The 16,651-nt window shown below is 43.5% G+C and overlaps 1 protein-coding gene across 1 annotated transcript in view; it reads right to left on the bottom strand.

Annotated features, from left to right (window-relative positions):
* The window catches only part of PDS5A (PDS5 cohesin associated factor A), a 1,342,323-nt gene that overhangs the window by 1,177,880 nt on the left and 147,792 nt on the right, over positions 1-16,651 (bottom strand). Inside the window, exons 3-4 of the mRNA XM_078678314.1 lie at positions 2,727-2,930; positions 2,521-2,607 (exon numbers count right to left, since the gene is read on the bottom strand). Of these exons, the coding sequence (XP_078534440.1) occupies positions 2,521-2,607; positions 2,727-2,930 (291 nt within the window). The remainder of the gene's footprint in view (positions 1-2,520; positions 2,608-2,726; positions 2,931-16,651) is intronic.

Here is a 16,651-nt window from a genome sequence, read left to right as displayed (position 1 = left end):
GGGTCGGGAGTGCCTTAAAGGCACAGTGTCAGTTTACTGCTATGAAGCTACAGGTTAGCTGTTCATTCTTTTTAGACTGGGTATTTGCAATGCAGCCTGGGAGCTTTCTATGCTTCCAGTGCTTTCTGAGAATTTCTACTGTTTTCTGAGCATTAAAACAGTTTCTTAACAAGCTTTGTTGTTGTTTCTCATGTTTCTAATGCATTTCTTTCATGTATGGTGGAAATTCTTTACTGCATATTCAGCTCTGATGTTTATTAGGCTGCAATTGCATATATATATATATATATATATATATATATATATATATATATATATATATATATATATATATATATATATATATATATATATATATATATATATATATATTTATATTATTTATATATATATATATATATATATGGTTATATATGTGTGGGGCACATATAATTTAGTGTTTCCCTGGAGTGCGATGTCGTGCCTGATTAGGGAGGCATCCGACATACAAGAGGGGGTCTGTCTTACAGGGAGCCGCGGCGCTACACAAGGGGAGCTTGACCTACTGGTGAACGGGGATGTGACGCGGGGTGGGGATGATGCACACTGGGGCATTGGTAATACACTGGACTCGTTCTGTGGGGAGGGTCACTAGAACTGACATTAGACACACGGACGACTCGAACATTGTACACACGCTGAGGACACTGGCACACCTTGGGTGGGAGGTCTACTGGGGAGGGAGTGGGTGTTGAGTTATTGGGGGGGGGGGGTTGGTTCTTTGTACAGTTCTATTTACGGTACACTACCTCCTGGCCTACACACTCGATGGTTCTGTAGTATCCACACACCAATATAGAAGAGGCCGGTGAGGGCGCACACATCATGGCCACGTTGTATGACATCAGGGTGTGACTGTTGTGGTCAGTCTTCGGACATTCAGGTACTATGCATTTATGTGCTCAACCCTTGTTGCCGCCAGGCCCCCGGGATGCTGGCATACAGGCCGTGTACTTGCTAACTGGTTTGAAGTACTGTGATGAAGTGGTTTGCTGCCGGCCTCAGGGTTGTGGGCTGTACAAGCTGTGTGCCAAGTATATATGCAATAAAGTATAAAGTTAATTAAAAAAAATAATAATAATAATAATAATTTAGTGTTTCCGGGGTCCCGCGCATGGGCGGGAATATTCTAATGCTTATGACTATTGATGAGAATCCCCTGGAAGAGAAGCAGTGTATTCCCAAATGTGCAATCATGCTAATTTTAGTTGTCGGAGCACAATAGCTTTCCATCACCAAGTCAAAATTTTGACACAATCTGATCTAGAAAACACTCAAAGCAGAAAATCAGTCTTTAACTGGGTGAAAAGGTTTTCTGCATCTAGTAAGAGGAGATTGGACTACTCAATTCACTTTTTCATGGTACACCGTGTGATCAGATTCTTTCTGGCGAAGCATCCAGTTTATAGATAAATATAAAGAGATGTCTGGTCCAAAAAGCTATTTGTTTGTGGCTACATGGTCCCTCTGATTTTCAGTCTCTACACGACACACAAATAGCTTTTTGGACCAGACATCTCGTTATATTTATCTATTATATGTTGGGTTCTGAGATGTCTTGGTCGTTAAACAACCCATGCTTGACCCCTCTCACTCTTTCTCTTAGAAGCATCCAGTTTGTCTGCCGCATATGAATAGAGGCTTACTGAAGTTGCTCAAATGTAGCATGGTAGGATCAAGCCTTATCACCCCAATTTTGGGGGAAAGTCTTATTTTTGTATTAAGAAGGGCTGTTGGGTCTTTAAGGCACATGTCCTAATAGACTTCTCTAATTTTGTTACAATGGATACTACTAGATCTGCCATTGACTGTGTAAATTTAAAAGATCTACTAACAGAATTATTGTGGCAATTAGATTTCACAGACGTGTGCAATGTGCATTTGGCACCTCAGATGCATTAGAATCCAAACATTCATTCATCCGCCTCCTTATTGGCCTATCAAATATTCATTCTTTCATCCAACATACAGATGAGCCATTAATCCATGAACCAATAACTGCTTGTTCATCAATATATGCATCCTCTCTCATTTAAACTACATTGTATAAATGGAAACCGTGGCGATTTTATCTGGAAGATCATTGTGGGTTTTACACTCACATTTCATTTCCTGTACTGTAGAAGCAGCTCACTTTGCGTTCCATGTAGTTTGTAAGCCTTGCTCCCTACGTAGTAATACTTTTTGTATGGACACTGCAGTGTGTGCTCTGTCTTTTATAAAAGTAGTGGGTGTATTTGACCTTTTACAGTGAATATTGCCTTGCGGATCATTTAGTGCAGAGTAGTTTTAAGTTTGTTTCCCATCTGGAATTTACAAAACCATTTTTGAAATTGGTTTAGGATGTGTAAGTTTCTGGTAAAAGGTTCAGATTTTGCTATGAAGCACCATCTAATACTTAACATAGCTGGGATGAAAGGTGCACATATAATATATTTTTTTTAATGTTTATTTACAGTAACAAATTAAATTGAACTTTACCTCTAATAAATAAAAATATCTATTGAACTGTGGACTCTTGGTGTCTTCTAAACCTTTAAGTTGTCTCGTTATAAACAAAAATATATCCTGTTGAAAAAAAAACAGGGACATTAGTAATTTTTAAAATATGCATGTACAGAAAACAACAATTTCAAGCAACACGAGCCACGGTAACACACCCATCAACTTAATCTGGTTAGGTGTACCTTGAGTTTGTCATGGGATGTGTAGGGAGCTTCTGGGGCATAGATCCTAAAGATGTCGGCCAAGCAACATGCCACCAGAAGACGGACATCTTTGTTTCCATTCCGGAGGAAGAATTCTGATGAAAGATGTAAGGCAAGAGGAAGGTACTGTTGCTTCTCTTCTTCAGAGTCCTGATCCATGTCCATAAAGGTCTTAACCACCATCTGTGTAACCAAAGGGTAGGCCTTTAGTACGAATTATCAGAAGTAAATCAGATTTTCAAATATTTTTAGTGATATCATTGCTTGTTGATAAGAAAAACAAAATCCAAAGAAAAACAACGTCAATAAATACAGAACTCCTAGACAAGACATTAAATACCCATGCTTTATAAATAGGGCTCCCAGTTTTATGGTGTTTTTTTTTTATGTTTCCGTGTATTTATCCATATTTATTTTGCGTTGTGAAAATTTCCACATGTAGTTAACTGATAAATGTGAACTCATGCTAGAATCTGACAGGTTACGTTGATATGAACATCCACAGATGACAAATCAATGCACTTGTATGAAAACATGGAAGCTTTAGTATTAGCCGTGTACATATCTACTTCAGTTTTAGCCAAAAAACAACTTTCCTTTTTAACCCCTCATATGTTAATCCGCACAGCTATTGGCTTGGCAGTCATGACTGACAGCATATAGAATCACTCAAACAACAACCCAATTTCCATCTTTATGCACATTTCAAAAATAAATACAGACAGGAAAATTAATGGTTTTCTGTCTGTATTTATATGTAAAAATCAGTAAAAACAGAAAATAGGGAACCTTATTTATAAATAACGTATAAATTACAGGAAAGGAATTTCTACTTACAATAGCACTATAGGTTATAAGAGCAGATCTAAACTAGGACCGTTTCCTAAAACATATTCTACATTTCTCATATTTAACACATTTTTAAAAGTGCAATAACACTAAGGTATTATTCAATTTTTTTGCAGCACTCTCCTCAATTGTAGAATTTAGACAAAAGGCTGTTGTATGGAGTAGTTTTGCCAAGTCTGTGGTCATAATTGGCAATGACAGTGAATACCAAAGTTGTATTTAGCCAACGGAACCTACAACCATGGCATATAAGTATCTTTATTTATCAAAGAAAAAGGAAGCTGTTCCTCAGTATATTATTATATAAGTATCTTTAGCAGACCTGGTAGTAATCCTTTTTTCTTCAAGATGCCAAAGGTGACTTTTCAGCGCTATACTGAACTCTTAGGAGGGGTAACTCAATTGCCTGTTGGCAGGGAGAAGTGACGCAAAGGGCCTGGTGGAAGAACTACGTATAAAAGTGACTGGAAGGTGGACGTTGATGGCACACAGGCTTCAAGGAGGTATGCATCAGGATGGGATAAAGATCTATTTAGGGCTGAGACAGCGGGGTGCCGGGCGGGGCGAAATCTGTAGCGGCCATCTTTGTGTGGGGAAGCGTCACCACGCACCCTGACGGACACTATAAAAGGGCTCCTTGACATAGGCGCATATCCTAGCGTGATTGTAATTTCCTCCTGAGGCGGAAGCCGGGAGGTTGTGTTGTTTTGTTTATTTTAATTTACTGCTTGCCTTATTTGCATTTTAATATTCTAGCACTACCCTTACCTGACACTCGGCATCATTTTAACTCATGCAACGCTGACACTTTATACGCTGACAGCAGCGCCACTATCGTTCCATCTGGTCCACAGCTGACTGGAAAGCGTGGTACCCCTTGATTCTTTCCTGTGCCCCTCGGAGACCCAGACTTGCACCAGCCGACTCAGGGCTGAGACAGCGGGGTCCCGGGCGGGGCGAAATCTGTAGCAGCCATCTTTGTGTGGGGTTGCGTCACCACGCACCCTGACGGACACTATAAAAGGGAGAGGCATGACTCCGCACAGCGGACGCGCTTTGCGGGCGCGCCGGATCTGTGCCGGAGTTGTGCCACAGTCCTGCCCATCTGCGCCCGTCCGCGACCAGACCGCGGCCGTGGCTAATCATCATGCCGAGTCTGTTATACTTTCCTCATTCAGGTATGACAGGAGCACTCTACTTAATTTAAGGCCACAATACTGTGATTTTTTCCATAATATCCCTTCTGCCCTTACTACCCGCACTTTTCCGTGCATTCCCTGTAAACCTGACCATGCAGATAGCACTTCAGTGACTTTTATCCCTCCTCAAACCACCTTTCAATGCCCTCTATCTTGTCATAAAAATACTACCATCAAGGCAGGCCTTATTAACTGCCGCTCTCTTGTCAAACACTCGTTGGACATAGCTCAATCCCTCTCGGATAATAATTGGGATATTCTCTTTTTAACAGAGACTTGGTTAGGGGACGAAACAAATCCCGCCTTGTCTCTGGCTATCCCTCCTGAGTATCATATTCTTTGTGCTAATAGACAAACACCTACACGTGGTGGAGGTGTTGCCATTGTTTATAGATCCTCTTGGACTGTCGCTTCCTTCCCTTATACACAGATAGAAGCCATAGATGCTCTCCCTTTTTCCATTCAACTAGCTGCTAATTCTACTCTCACAGGTCTACTAGTCTACCGCCCCCCCCCCCAAATCTAAAACCGCATTCCTTCCAGACTTCCTGGATTATGTTCTCCAGGCTAGCCTACGGTATGCTAATTTCACCTTACTTGGTGATTTTAATCTCCATGTGGAAGACGTACTCGATCCAATAAGCACTAATTTTCTTAACACGCTTTCTGCTGGCGGATTAAATCCTCTGATCTCTCGTCCTACGCATAAAGCGGGTCATACCCTTGACCTTATATGTTCCAATCATGCTGGTCTTATCACTGAAGATCCTTATCCCGTGATTTGGTCCGACCATTATCTTATTCCCTTTTCTATTTTGTTACCTCAGCAAGTAAGACCTCAAGTTTTAGCTAAAACTCTTGGACGTAACTGGAGCAAGATTAGTCCCGAAAGCTTAAGAGTGCAACTGGCATCGACGACCCCCAGCGAGGCTACCGATTTAGACTCCAGGCTGATCAAATTTAATGGCTGGATCACTTCGGCTATAGATTCAATTGCTCCAATCAGGCCGATCAAAACATATCGTTCTGCCCCTTCTTCACCGTGGTACTCAGATGAACTTCGAAAATGTAAGTCTGCCTGTAAATATCTGGAGAGACGTTGGAGACTATCATACTCCACAGATAGTAAACTGGAATACAAATCTGCTTTGAAAAATTATAGGAAAAAGATCTTAGATCACAAAAGAGCTTATTTAGAGGAGAAAATTAACAATGCCCAAGGCTCTGCTAGGGAAATTTTTAATACAGTTAGATCCTTTACAAATCCCTCAGCCCTCACACGCCAGTCACAGGTATCTCAATTACTTTGCAACCGTTTGTCAGACTTTTTTGAGGAAAAAATAGCCATTACTTACGACTCTTTTCCCTGTAAAAATCCTACCTATACTGCTGATAACCCCATAGTCCTTTCACAATCCCGTCCTGTTCCTTCTCCGATTTTTTCAGAGTTCGCTAAGATTCCCCTGGATTGTTCACTTGTCGAACTTTCTAGCTGTAGATCTGGCTCGCCAACAGATCCCTGGCCGGCCAAACAATATAAAGCCCTTGCCCCAATACTCAATCCAGCTCTGAATAGTATTTGGAATGACTCCTTGAGTACTGGCGTCTTTCCGGACTCGTGGAAACACGCGCGCATTATCCCTATCCTGAAAAGGGCTGACGCTGATCCTAATGAGCCAGCCAATTACAGGCCCATTTCTTTGTTGCCAGCACCCGCGAAGGTACTAGAAAAACTGGTACAACAGCAGCTAGCGAACTTCTTGGAAACTCAAGGATCACTCCATAATTCACAGCATGGATTTAGACAGGGCCACAGTACGGAATCGGCACTGATTGAGATGGCGGACGCTGTCCGATGGAAATTAGATACAGGGGCGAGGGCGGTGTTGGTGCTGCTGGACTTATCAGCAGCATTCGACACCGTCTCTCACTCTGTTCTCCTCAACCTTCTTCACTCGATAGGTATCCAAGTCCAGGCCTTGAAATGGGTGTCATCCTTCTTGTCCAATCGCACCCAGGCAGTGTTTACCCCCCCCTTTCACCTCAGAGAGTCGACCGCTCAAGTGGGGAGTCCCTCAGGGCTCTTCCTTGAGTCCCCTTCTTTTTAATGTCTACTTTTCCCCTTTGGCCGAGCTGATCGCCCAGTTGGGAATCAAAGCCACCTCATACGCGGATGACATCCAACTGCTCTTTTCATATGAAGACATCTCAGACACCACATTTGACCCATTAAAAGACTGCTTGCGTAAAGTCGTATGTTGGATGGATAACAACTGTCTCCGACTTAACGCGGAAAAGACAGAGGTTCTTTTTTTCAACCAATCATCCCCGCTGGATTCCATCTTGTGGTGGCCACATGATTTAAGCTCACCCCCCACCCCCGAAGAATCCGTAAAGAATCTCGGAGTCAGGTGGGACTCTGCTCTCTCTTTTCACACTCAAGTCCAAACGGTATCTGTCGCCTGTTTTTCTAAAATAAGGATGGTAAAAAACTTATTAACTTCCTACCCAGTAACACAAGGAAAACAATAGTCCAAGCATTAATTACATCGCAATTGGATTATGCCAATGGCCTGTATGTTGGACTTGCCGCAGGCCTCTGCCATCGGCTTCAAATTGTACAGAATGCCGCAGTCCTGTGGAAAAGTAAATTTTGCCATGTTGTATGTGCCTACGTGTTCCCCATCTCATGTTATATGTGCATGATCGATATGCATATATTCCCCTCTGATCGATTAAAGACGCAATTATAGTTGTGTCCATCACTAGTATGCTAGTTTCCAGTCTTCGTGAAAGCAACGAATATTAGGCCTATGTAAACCTACGTTGCCACGTTTTACAGTGTGAACGTTAATTCATTGAATTGTCCCAGTTTCTAGGCCTCAAAAGGGCCCGGACTCAGATTCAGTTCCTGTCTCCTGAACCCTCCAAGGAGCGATACAGCCCCCACCTGTATCCCTGACCCTTCACTTACTTCATGTCTCGCAGTGCCCGGCCCGGCCTGGCTCTGCCTCCCAGTCTGCCAAGAGTATGTTATGTTTCTAGTTATCAGTCCAGCCCTCCTTCTCTGCATTCCTAAGCTACTGAATCGCATCAATAGTTTCCGTCATGGTCTAGCCTTTATGTCTCCATGTAAGAGAAATACTGTATTAATATTCATAGAATATTCCTCGCACACACAATACATGTAGAATAATGCATGCACCAGTCTTAGTATCAAGTAGCCTTTGCCCTGATAACTTTTGGATTCTATCAATATGTTCTCTAAACACCAGATACTAGATATGCCTGGGTACATGTCGCTCTGACACTCCAGACTTTAGTCTCCTCTTCTAGCGCAGAAGTCGTAGCCCCCAGTTCTTCCTGCTAACACGTCATTGCCAGTTTGCGCGCACCACTAGGTTAGAGGTCCCAGCTGCCCAGGTAGCCCCCTCCATGTTTCCGCCCCGTTTATGACATATTCTGTTACGTTTACATCACATGTCTATGTATACGCCCTGTACACGCCTCTTGTTACACCCACTTTATGCCTTATCTTTCGCGACTGCTACGAAACCACGCCCACTGCTACGCCTACTGTATTGAATGTAATGTATTTGTTTAACTATAAATATTGGGCACTGTTATTAAAAGTTATCCCTTATGCTCCCAGATCCTGTCCCCGGCAGCTGCCATCCTATTCCCATGCAGGCTGTCCTGTTCCTGTCCTGTTATGCCTAATTAAAGCCTGTAGACTCCAGCTACCTCGAATCTTGACTCTTATTTATTGAGCTATCTGTTTATAGAGTATCCTGAAAAATAGAACCGGTAATTAATTATTTATTTACCACATAATGGCGCCCGAACAGGGACTTGCCCTTTCCCCACGAGCCGGAGAAGCCACGCAGGCCCCCTGATCCTCTGCAGCCGTGACGGAACCATACCGGCCACGTGCAGATATTTCTGCTTCAAGTATCCCTCAGGCCCACGGAGGAGACGGAGGTTGCGGTCCAGCATCCAGACGAGGCGGTGGAGGAACGCGGCGAGTCCCGACCAGAGCCCAAGCCGAGAGTCCAAGGTCCGAGGTATCCAGAGGCCCACCTGTAACTGAAGTCCGAAGTTCGTCCGTCCGTCGCCGTAGCAGTCCAGTCCAGTCCGAGGCCTTCCGTTCTTGCTGCCCGGTGAGTACCGTTGATGGGGTAGTATCTAGACAGGGTCAATTAATTTGTCTCTGGTCCGTGGGTTTGGGTACACAGATCCAACACGAAGTGTCCACCTAGGTGGATGCGGGTCCTGACGTGTCTCTTTATGAGACCGGTAAGTTTCGTACTGTTTTAGCAGTGCATCTAGTCATTCCAGTAAGTTCTGTTCTGTTCTCGAGAAATTCATGTGTTCTGTTCTCAGTATTCCAGGTGATATTCTGTCCGAACTGTTATTTTAAATGTCAATTCATGTGTTTTCAATGTCGTGGTATGAGTGATTTGTTTTCAAATTATTGTTGTGTTTATCGTGTATTGTATTGTGTCTAGATTCCAGTCTAAGTCATGCCTCTGTTCTCGAAGTTACGTCAGTTAAAAACCAGAAAAGGTCTGCTCGAAGAAGCAGTTCCTGTCCCGCCTAGGGACAGTCCAGGTCATTTTATGTATCATAAGCATGGCATAAGTGCCATATTATATCTAGACTTATGGGTCGAGTATACTAAAGATCTAGAAGAGAAATATAGATGGCCCGTATCGGGTACATGGGATGCCGAGTGCATCATGCGAGTAGAAGAAGCATTATGGAAAAAGAAATCCAGACAGTCCCAGAAAGATGACATCGAGTTATGGCGCAAAGAATCTCATAAAAGAACAGAAAAAGAAATCAGAAAAACAGAGTTAAGTAGGGAATCCTCAGAAAGAGCCCAAGAAAGGGAATTAATCGAAATAGGTGAACGAGTTAAAGCCGAACAGTCAGACAGACAGAGAAATGCCCTTATTAAGGGTATGTATCCTCTTCTTGCCGAGGGCTTGCCGAAAGCAACCCCGGAAGCATCCAGTAATTTCCCGCCGCCATTAGTTCCGATTAAGCTACGTCACAAACCGACCGCAGCTGATATTTTTCTCTCGTCCTATTTGGACGACACAGTCCCAGAATATGCTAATCCTGTTCCGCCAGCTCCTGTAAATAATGTGATTCCTGTTCCTCCAGTCGCTGGCCCCGTGGGTCCAGTTAATGTTACAGCACCTGTTACAGTTCCCTCGGTCCAGCCTACAGTACAAGTACCCGCTACATCCGTCACTCTCCCAGCCCGTACGATACCCGTCGATGATTCTAGTCTAGGGGCCACGGGGGGGAAGTCCTCCGGGAACCCCGCCCCAACACAAACGTGTAACGTTACTTGAGCTACATGAACGTGCGTTACAGCGTACGCCCAAACCCCAGTCCGTTGCAGATATCAAGCGAGCTCTCACCGAATGCCGTTATGATCCAGTCCCAGGCGATGATAATATGGTCATATATTCATTACGTGTAAGACGGGTAACCGAGTATTTGGACACCCTACCAGATATGAAAGAAGATCTAGACAGAATATATCGTTTCATCCGTACAGGAACAGACCCAGAAAGTATTGGCGAAGCCATGTCTCAAAGGAAAGCCGAGACTCAGCTCATGCTATTAAAGTTTCTGATTAATTGTTTAATAAGGGAACAAGATTATCCAGATAAAGATCCGACCGAAATGAAAGTCCTGACAAGGTGGAGTGATCATATAGCCGAGGGAAGACACAAGACACTAGGTAGTATAGAGAGTATGTACAAGAAAATTCGTAAGGAAATAATAAGGTTACACGAGAAACGCAAAGCAGCACAAGTAAGCGAGAAAGAAGACAACTCTTCTACTGAAGAGGTAGACGACGAGAATCACTCTAGAATAGCGTATGTAGGTAGAACTAGACTTCCCGACCGACATTCACGCCTAGAACACAATAAAGTTTTTCCTCCTCCAGCACCAGAACAAGGTTCTCTTGAGCAAGTATTTCAAGCTACCGATCACATTCTGAAATCACGAATCGGTTATAGTGAACTTAGTACCATGCATGAACAAGAACTAGCCCGATCAGCAGTCCGATGGACCACTGATTCTACCACTTTTCCAGACGAAATAGTGGCACAAATGTTTCTGAAACTGCCCCCAGCCGAGCAGCGACTGGTGGGTATGTATATGATCCAGCACCTCATTACACTGTATGAGGGACAGCACTCTGATCCAGGTCCGTTACATGATGTTCTAAACGAGTTACTCCAGTATAGATGGAGAGGTCTAGGTACCGATTTAATTAGTATCATTCTAGAACAGCGCCACAAATATAGAACGTTCCTGAATCCGCATTTTGTTCACGTCTCACCTCCAGGAAGTAAACCATTCTACATAGATAGACAGCATCCGTTACGAGAAGTACATCCAGTTAGAGGAACGGGTGGTGGACTAGAACGAGTATTTGTTTACACCCCCATCACAAAGATGGAACTCTTAGAGATGAAGAAATTAATTCCCTGTCACGACAAAGATCCAGCAGGGTTCCATCGAGAATTAAAAGACATGCTCCGTATGGGAGAATACACGTATCCTGATATCATTAAAATGTTAAAGGTCCTGTTGCCCGCCGGGGTATATGAAAAACTCAAGGAAAAAGAATGGGAGGTGGGAGAGAAAAAGATTGATTGGACAGCTCTAGAAGCTGAAGATAATATACGAGTACCAGGTACCGGTCTTGGGGACAAATGTAAAGAATTGCCCGAGTTATTGATACAAGTTTTACCAAGGTTACTAGTCACGAAAAAGGAAGATTGGGATGCAATCTCAGCATGCAAACAGAAACAGGATGAAGACGCTAGTGATTTTTATTCCAGATTTGAAAAATGTTTTATTATTAACAGTGGTTTGAAGACAGGTAGCGAGTCATACCCTCATCTTTTTGTTACTAAACTAGTCGAGAATTCAAGTCCACAAGTTAAAAATCGAGTTTTGAAAGTCGAAAGTACCTGGCAAGCTAATACCCCGTCACAAATGCTTCAGATGCTCCAGTATCACCAGAACAGAATCAGGGAAGAACAAGATCACGAAAGGAGACGTATGAAAGACACGAAAATGAAAGTATTAGTTGCACAATCTGTTCCACAAGACAGTCAGAAGAGGGGTCCGAATCAAGCCAGTCATCCTGCAGCTCCCATTAAAGGGACCTGCAATTACTGTAAACAGCCAGGTCATTTTATAAACGAGTGTGCAGTTCTGAAACACAACATAGCTACTGGTAAGACTAAAGAAAGACCACGTCCGCCTAGACAAGAACAAGTTTCACAGACTTCTCAGTCACCACAGAATGCACAACAGACAGTTCCAGCACCGCAGCCTATCGCTGCAACACAGCATGTTACACAGCAGATGTACCAGTATGCCCAGTCAGAGTATCCAGAGTATCAACAGTATTCATGAAACAGCCTAGAGAGGGAGGTAGGCTTGCCTCTCATCGAGATACCTGTAGATCAAGAGGGTCCCTATGTACACAGTCAAGTATTAGGGAAAGACAGAAAGTTTCTGATTGATACAGGGGCAAGTAGGACTACTATCAGTCATGACGAGGTTCCAGGGGCTCCGCTCTCAGGCTCTAGAAATGTTTCCCTTGGATTTTCAGGAAAACCGATTGTTAATGAAATTTCAAAACCAGTTACTCTAGAAGTTGGTCCATTGTCCCGAACTACTGATTTGTTACTTACGAAATCATGTCCAGAAAATTTATTAGGCATTAAGACGTTAAAAGAATTAGGTGCAGTTATATGCTGTTCCCCAGAAGGAGTCCGATTGTTTTTACGTGACTTTAAAGGTCACTATGTATTACGTGATTTTGATCCAAGATTACTAAATGTACCGCAGCATTTATGGGCGCAAGGTCCAACTGATGTAGGTTTTATGCAAATCACACCCCATTGTGTGACTCTCAAGCAAGGTATAGTTTTGCCACGAATCAGACAGTATAGATTGCCACCTGAGGCTGTAGCAGCCTTATCCAAAATTATTGACGAGCTCATTGCTCAAGGAGTGGTTGTAGAAACTGACTCCAATGTATGTAATTCTCCTATCATTCCAGTCATGAAACGTACTGATCCAAGTGCACCTCCAGTATATCGATTAGTGATTGACCTTCGAGAGCTTAATAAATGTATCATACCTCAGTATCCAGTAGTCCCAGATATTTCTTCCCTATTGACAGCCATTGATTCTGAAGCTACATTTTTCACTGTTATCGATCTCAAGAACGCATTTTTCAGTGTCCCCATTCATCCAGACAGCCAGTACCTTTTCGGTTTTTGTTTAAATGGAAGAAGCTATAAATTCACACGGGCTCCTCAAGGTTTCACAGAAAGTCCTAGCATTTACAGTCAAGCACTTAAGAGACAACTAGACAATATTCACATGCCAACTGACACTGCCCTGCTCCAGTATGTCGATGATCTACTGATCACAGCCCGTTCTGAACGTGACTGCGAGCGTGCGTCACTTACAGTCCTGTATTTTCTGGCCGAGCAGGGGCACAAGGTGTCCCCTTCGAAGCTTCAATTCTGTGTCCAGCAAGTGATCTACTTAGGCCACTTGCTGTCCAAGTGGGGTAGGCAGTTGACACCAGACCGTATCCAGTTAATAGCGAGTCTTCCACAGCCCAAGACACAGAAGGAGGTACGAGCTTTTATTGGCCTCACTTCTTACTGCAGACAATGGATTCCTCAGTATGCATTTCTAGCCAAGCCACTGATACAGTTAACGACACAGGAGGCAGCCGTATCGACTGTCCTCCCTTGGACCCAGGAACATACACTTGTTTTTAATGAATTAAAGAAAGCCTTATGCCAAGCACCAGTTCTAGCTACACCGAACTACAGTAAGCCTTTTACACTTTTTGTCACAGAACGTGATGGTGCTGCATTATCTGTTCTCACACAAGATCAAGCAGGACAGTACAAGCCCTGTGCTTATTTTTCGAGCACATTAGATCCAGTAGCCCAGGCTCTGCCTGCGTGCCTCAAGTCAGTTGCAGCCACAGCACTAGCTATCAGACAAAGTGATTCCATAGTGTTAGGACACTCCCTGACAGTACAAGTTCCACACTCCGTGGAAGTTCTTTTAAACCGAACACAGACTCAGCACTTGACAATTGCACGTTTAACAGGTTATGAATTGACACTGTTCCAGCCACACATAGAAATCAGACGCTGCAACATTCTAAATCCTGCTACACTGTTACCGTCAGTTACTTCAAATCCTGCCACACATGACTGTGTGGAAGTAGTTAACACTATGACAAAGCCAAGACAAGACTTGACAGACATTGCATTACCTAATCCTGACCTGACACTTTATGTGGATGGTTCATGTATGAGAACAAGTACAGGAGAACTAGTAGCCACGTATGCAGTGACTACTGAAACTGAAGTTATAGAAACACATCGTATTGACACCCTGTCTGCTCAAGCAGCCGAGCTAGTTGCTCTGACCCAAGCCTGCATACGTGCCAAGAACCAGAAAGTAAACATATATACAGATTCACGTTACGCATTCGGAGTCGTACATGACTTCGGAGTGCTCTGGCAGGAGAGAGGTTTCATGACTTCTCATGGAACCAAGATTCAGCATGGTCTCCTCATCCAAGCTCTGTTAGATGCAATACATTTACCGACAGCTATCGCTATCATGAAGTGCAAAGCACATACGAAAGTTACTGATATCATTTCCCAAGGTAACGATCTAGCAGATCGAACAGCCAAGCTTACAGCTCAGACCCCAGACATTCCAGTTAACATGACACAGACACTCACTCCAGATCCGACAACTTGTATGACAGTTAAGGACCCTACACAAGATGTCATAGACATACAGTTACATGCCACTCCCGATGAAATCAAGAAATGGTCCGAACAAGGAGGGGTCCAGACAGATCAGGGATGGGTGACGAAGGGAAAAGCCACATGGTTTCTCCCCGACTCTATGGTTCAAGTCATTATTAATACCGCACATAGTCCAGCACATCTAGGAGAAAAATCTATGTTAGACAGTATTCAGAACCTTTGGTTCAACAAGCATTTACGAGCAGCAGCCAAGCAGAAAGTACGTACCTGTATGATATGTTGCCAGTTCAATCCAGGTAAAAGTGTCCCGGTGGAACAAGGTGGATTCCAACCTCCTGACCACCCTTTTGAGGTCCTCCAGATGGATTATATTCAGATGGAGCGATGTCGAGGTTTCAAGTATGTCCTCGTAGTTGTAGGCGCTTTGTCCAGGTGGACAGAAGCATATCCAGTTCCAGATTACACAGCCGCGACCACTGCCAAGCAGTTGGTTCGTGAATTCTTTCCCCGCTATGGACTCCCTAGGGTCGTGTATTCTGATAACGGCCAGCCATTCTCATCTGAGTTAATGAAACATGTTTCCCTTCTTTTAGGGTACCAGTGGAAGTTCCATTGTGTGCGCCATCCTGAAGCAGCCGGTCTCGTAGAGAGACATAATCAGACATTGAAAGTCCGCATTGCAAAAGTGTGTAAAGAGAAAGGTGTAGACTGGCTAGTAGCCCTGCCAGTTGCTCTATTCTACATGCGAATGGTTGCACATTCCAGATCAGGTCTGTCCCCGTATGAGGTCGTATTCGGCCGCCCCCCAAACATGTGGGGTACACCTAGACCCCGCAGTATTACAGATGTTTCCAGTAATATGCTGACAGATTACCTAGCTTCCTTGATGTCTGCCCTACACTCTTGTCGTTCACAGGTTGCCGCCGCATTTCCAGACAATACTGAAGTGAAACCGCATGAGGTCATTCCAGGCGACCTCGTGTTGGTGCGGAATTTTGATCGTTCAAGCCCGCTGGAGCCCCGTTGGAAGGAGCCCCGTCTCGTCTTATTAACTACAAGGACTGCTGTGAAGTTAGAGGGCAGGAAAGGATGGGTCCATCTGTCCCATATCAAGCAATTCCATGGAATTCGTGAAAAAACATTTGCAAAGGACTGCCAAAAATTTAAAGACTGCCTAAAAAGAGACTCTGAACTCAATTCTGAACTTAAAGTTCCTCTGTTAGAGAAAACTCCGCAGCAGGAGTATAAATTGAAACTCAGGTCTAGTAAAATAAGTCAGCCAGTTTAATTGTCTAAGTCCCTCTCGGGTGAAACGGTTAGACAGGTTTCTGACATGTATGAGATAGACCCCCATAGTGAGAGAGTTAGTCAAAACTCTATCAAATGTATTATTGTTCTAAGTTTTCTATTATATGTGAGTTTAATGGTTACCTGCACAAGTTATGCATTACATTTATGTTTTCCAATTTCTCATGTAAATAAGTTTTCTAATGCTACAGTAGAGCACACATTTAGTGATCTGCCTCCTCACGAGCTATCCTATCGTCTTGCTATGCGAAATAATACATTCATCAGAATGTTACACTATTCACACCAGACCAGCAATGCCACTAATTGTTGGGTGTGTGGTCGACTTCCCCCTTTCCAGACACCGAAGGGAGTTCTGCCACTCTTTCCTTATCCGTTTTCACATAATGGTTCGTGTGGAGCATGGTCCACTTTAACGTCATCCTCCAATGATATGTCCCTTCTGAATAGAACATGTTTTCCAGACAAGCAAGGTCTTTCCCATAGAACAGGGTTAGATCTAGAAAATGAAGTATATGATTTAGGTAATTATTCCTCGAATTTTATGGTTTTGAATGTTCAGTCCGATACTACTCCAGATTTGCCTGCTATTTCAGTACTACCAGTCAAAGGCGAATTATGTGTCAGAAAGAATGGTTCCGCACATGTAGGACATAGTGATTGTACTACTACTGTCGAGTATAGTGAC

The sequence above is a fragment of the Lissotriton helveticus genome, chromosome 2_2 (genome assembly GCF_964261635.1).
Source record: "Lissotriton helveticus chromosome 2_2, aLisHel1.1, whole genome shotgun sequence".
Lineage (NCBI taxonomy): Eukaryota > Metazoa > Chordata > Amphibia > Caudata > Salamandridae > Lissotriton > Lissotriton helveticus.
Note: the sequence above shows the minus strand (reverse complement) of the source record. Positions and strands in the feature narration are given on the sequence as shown.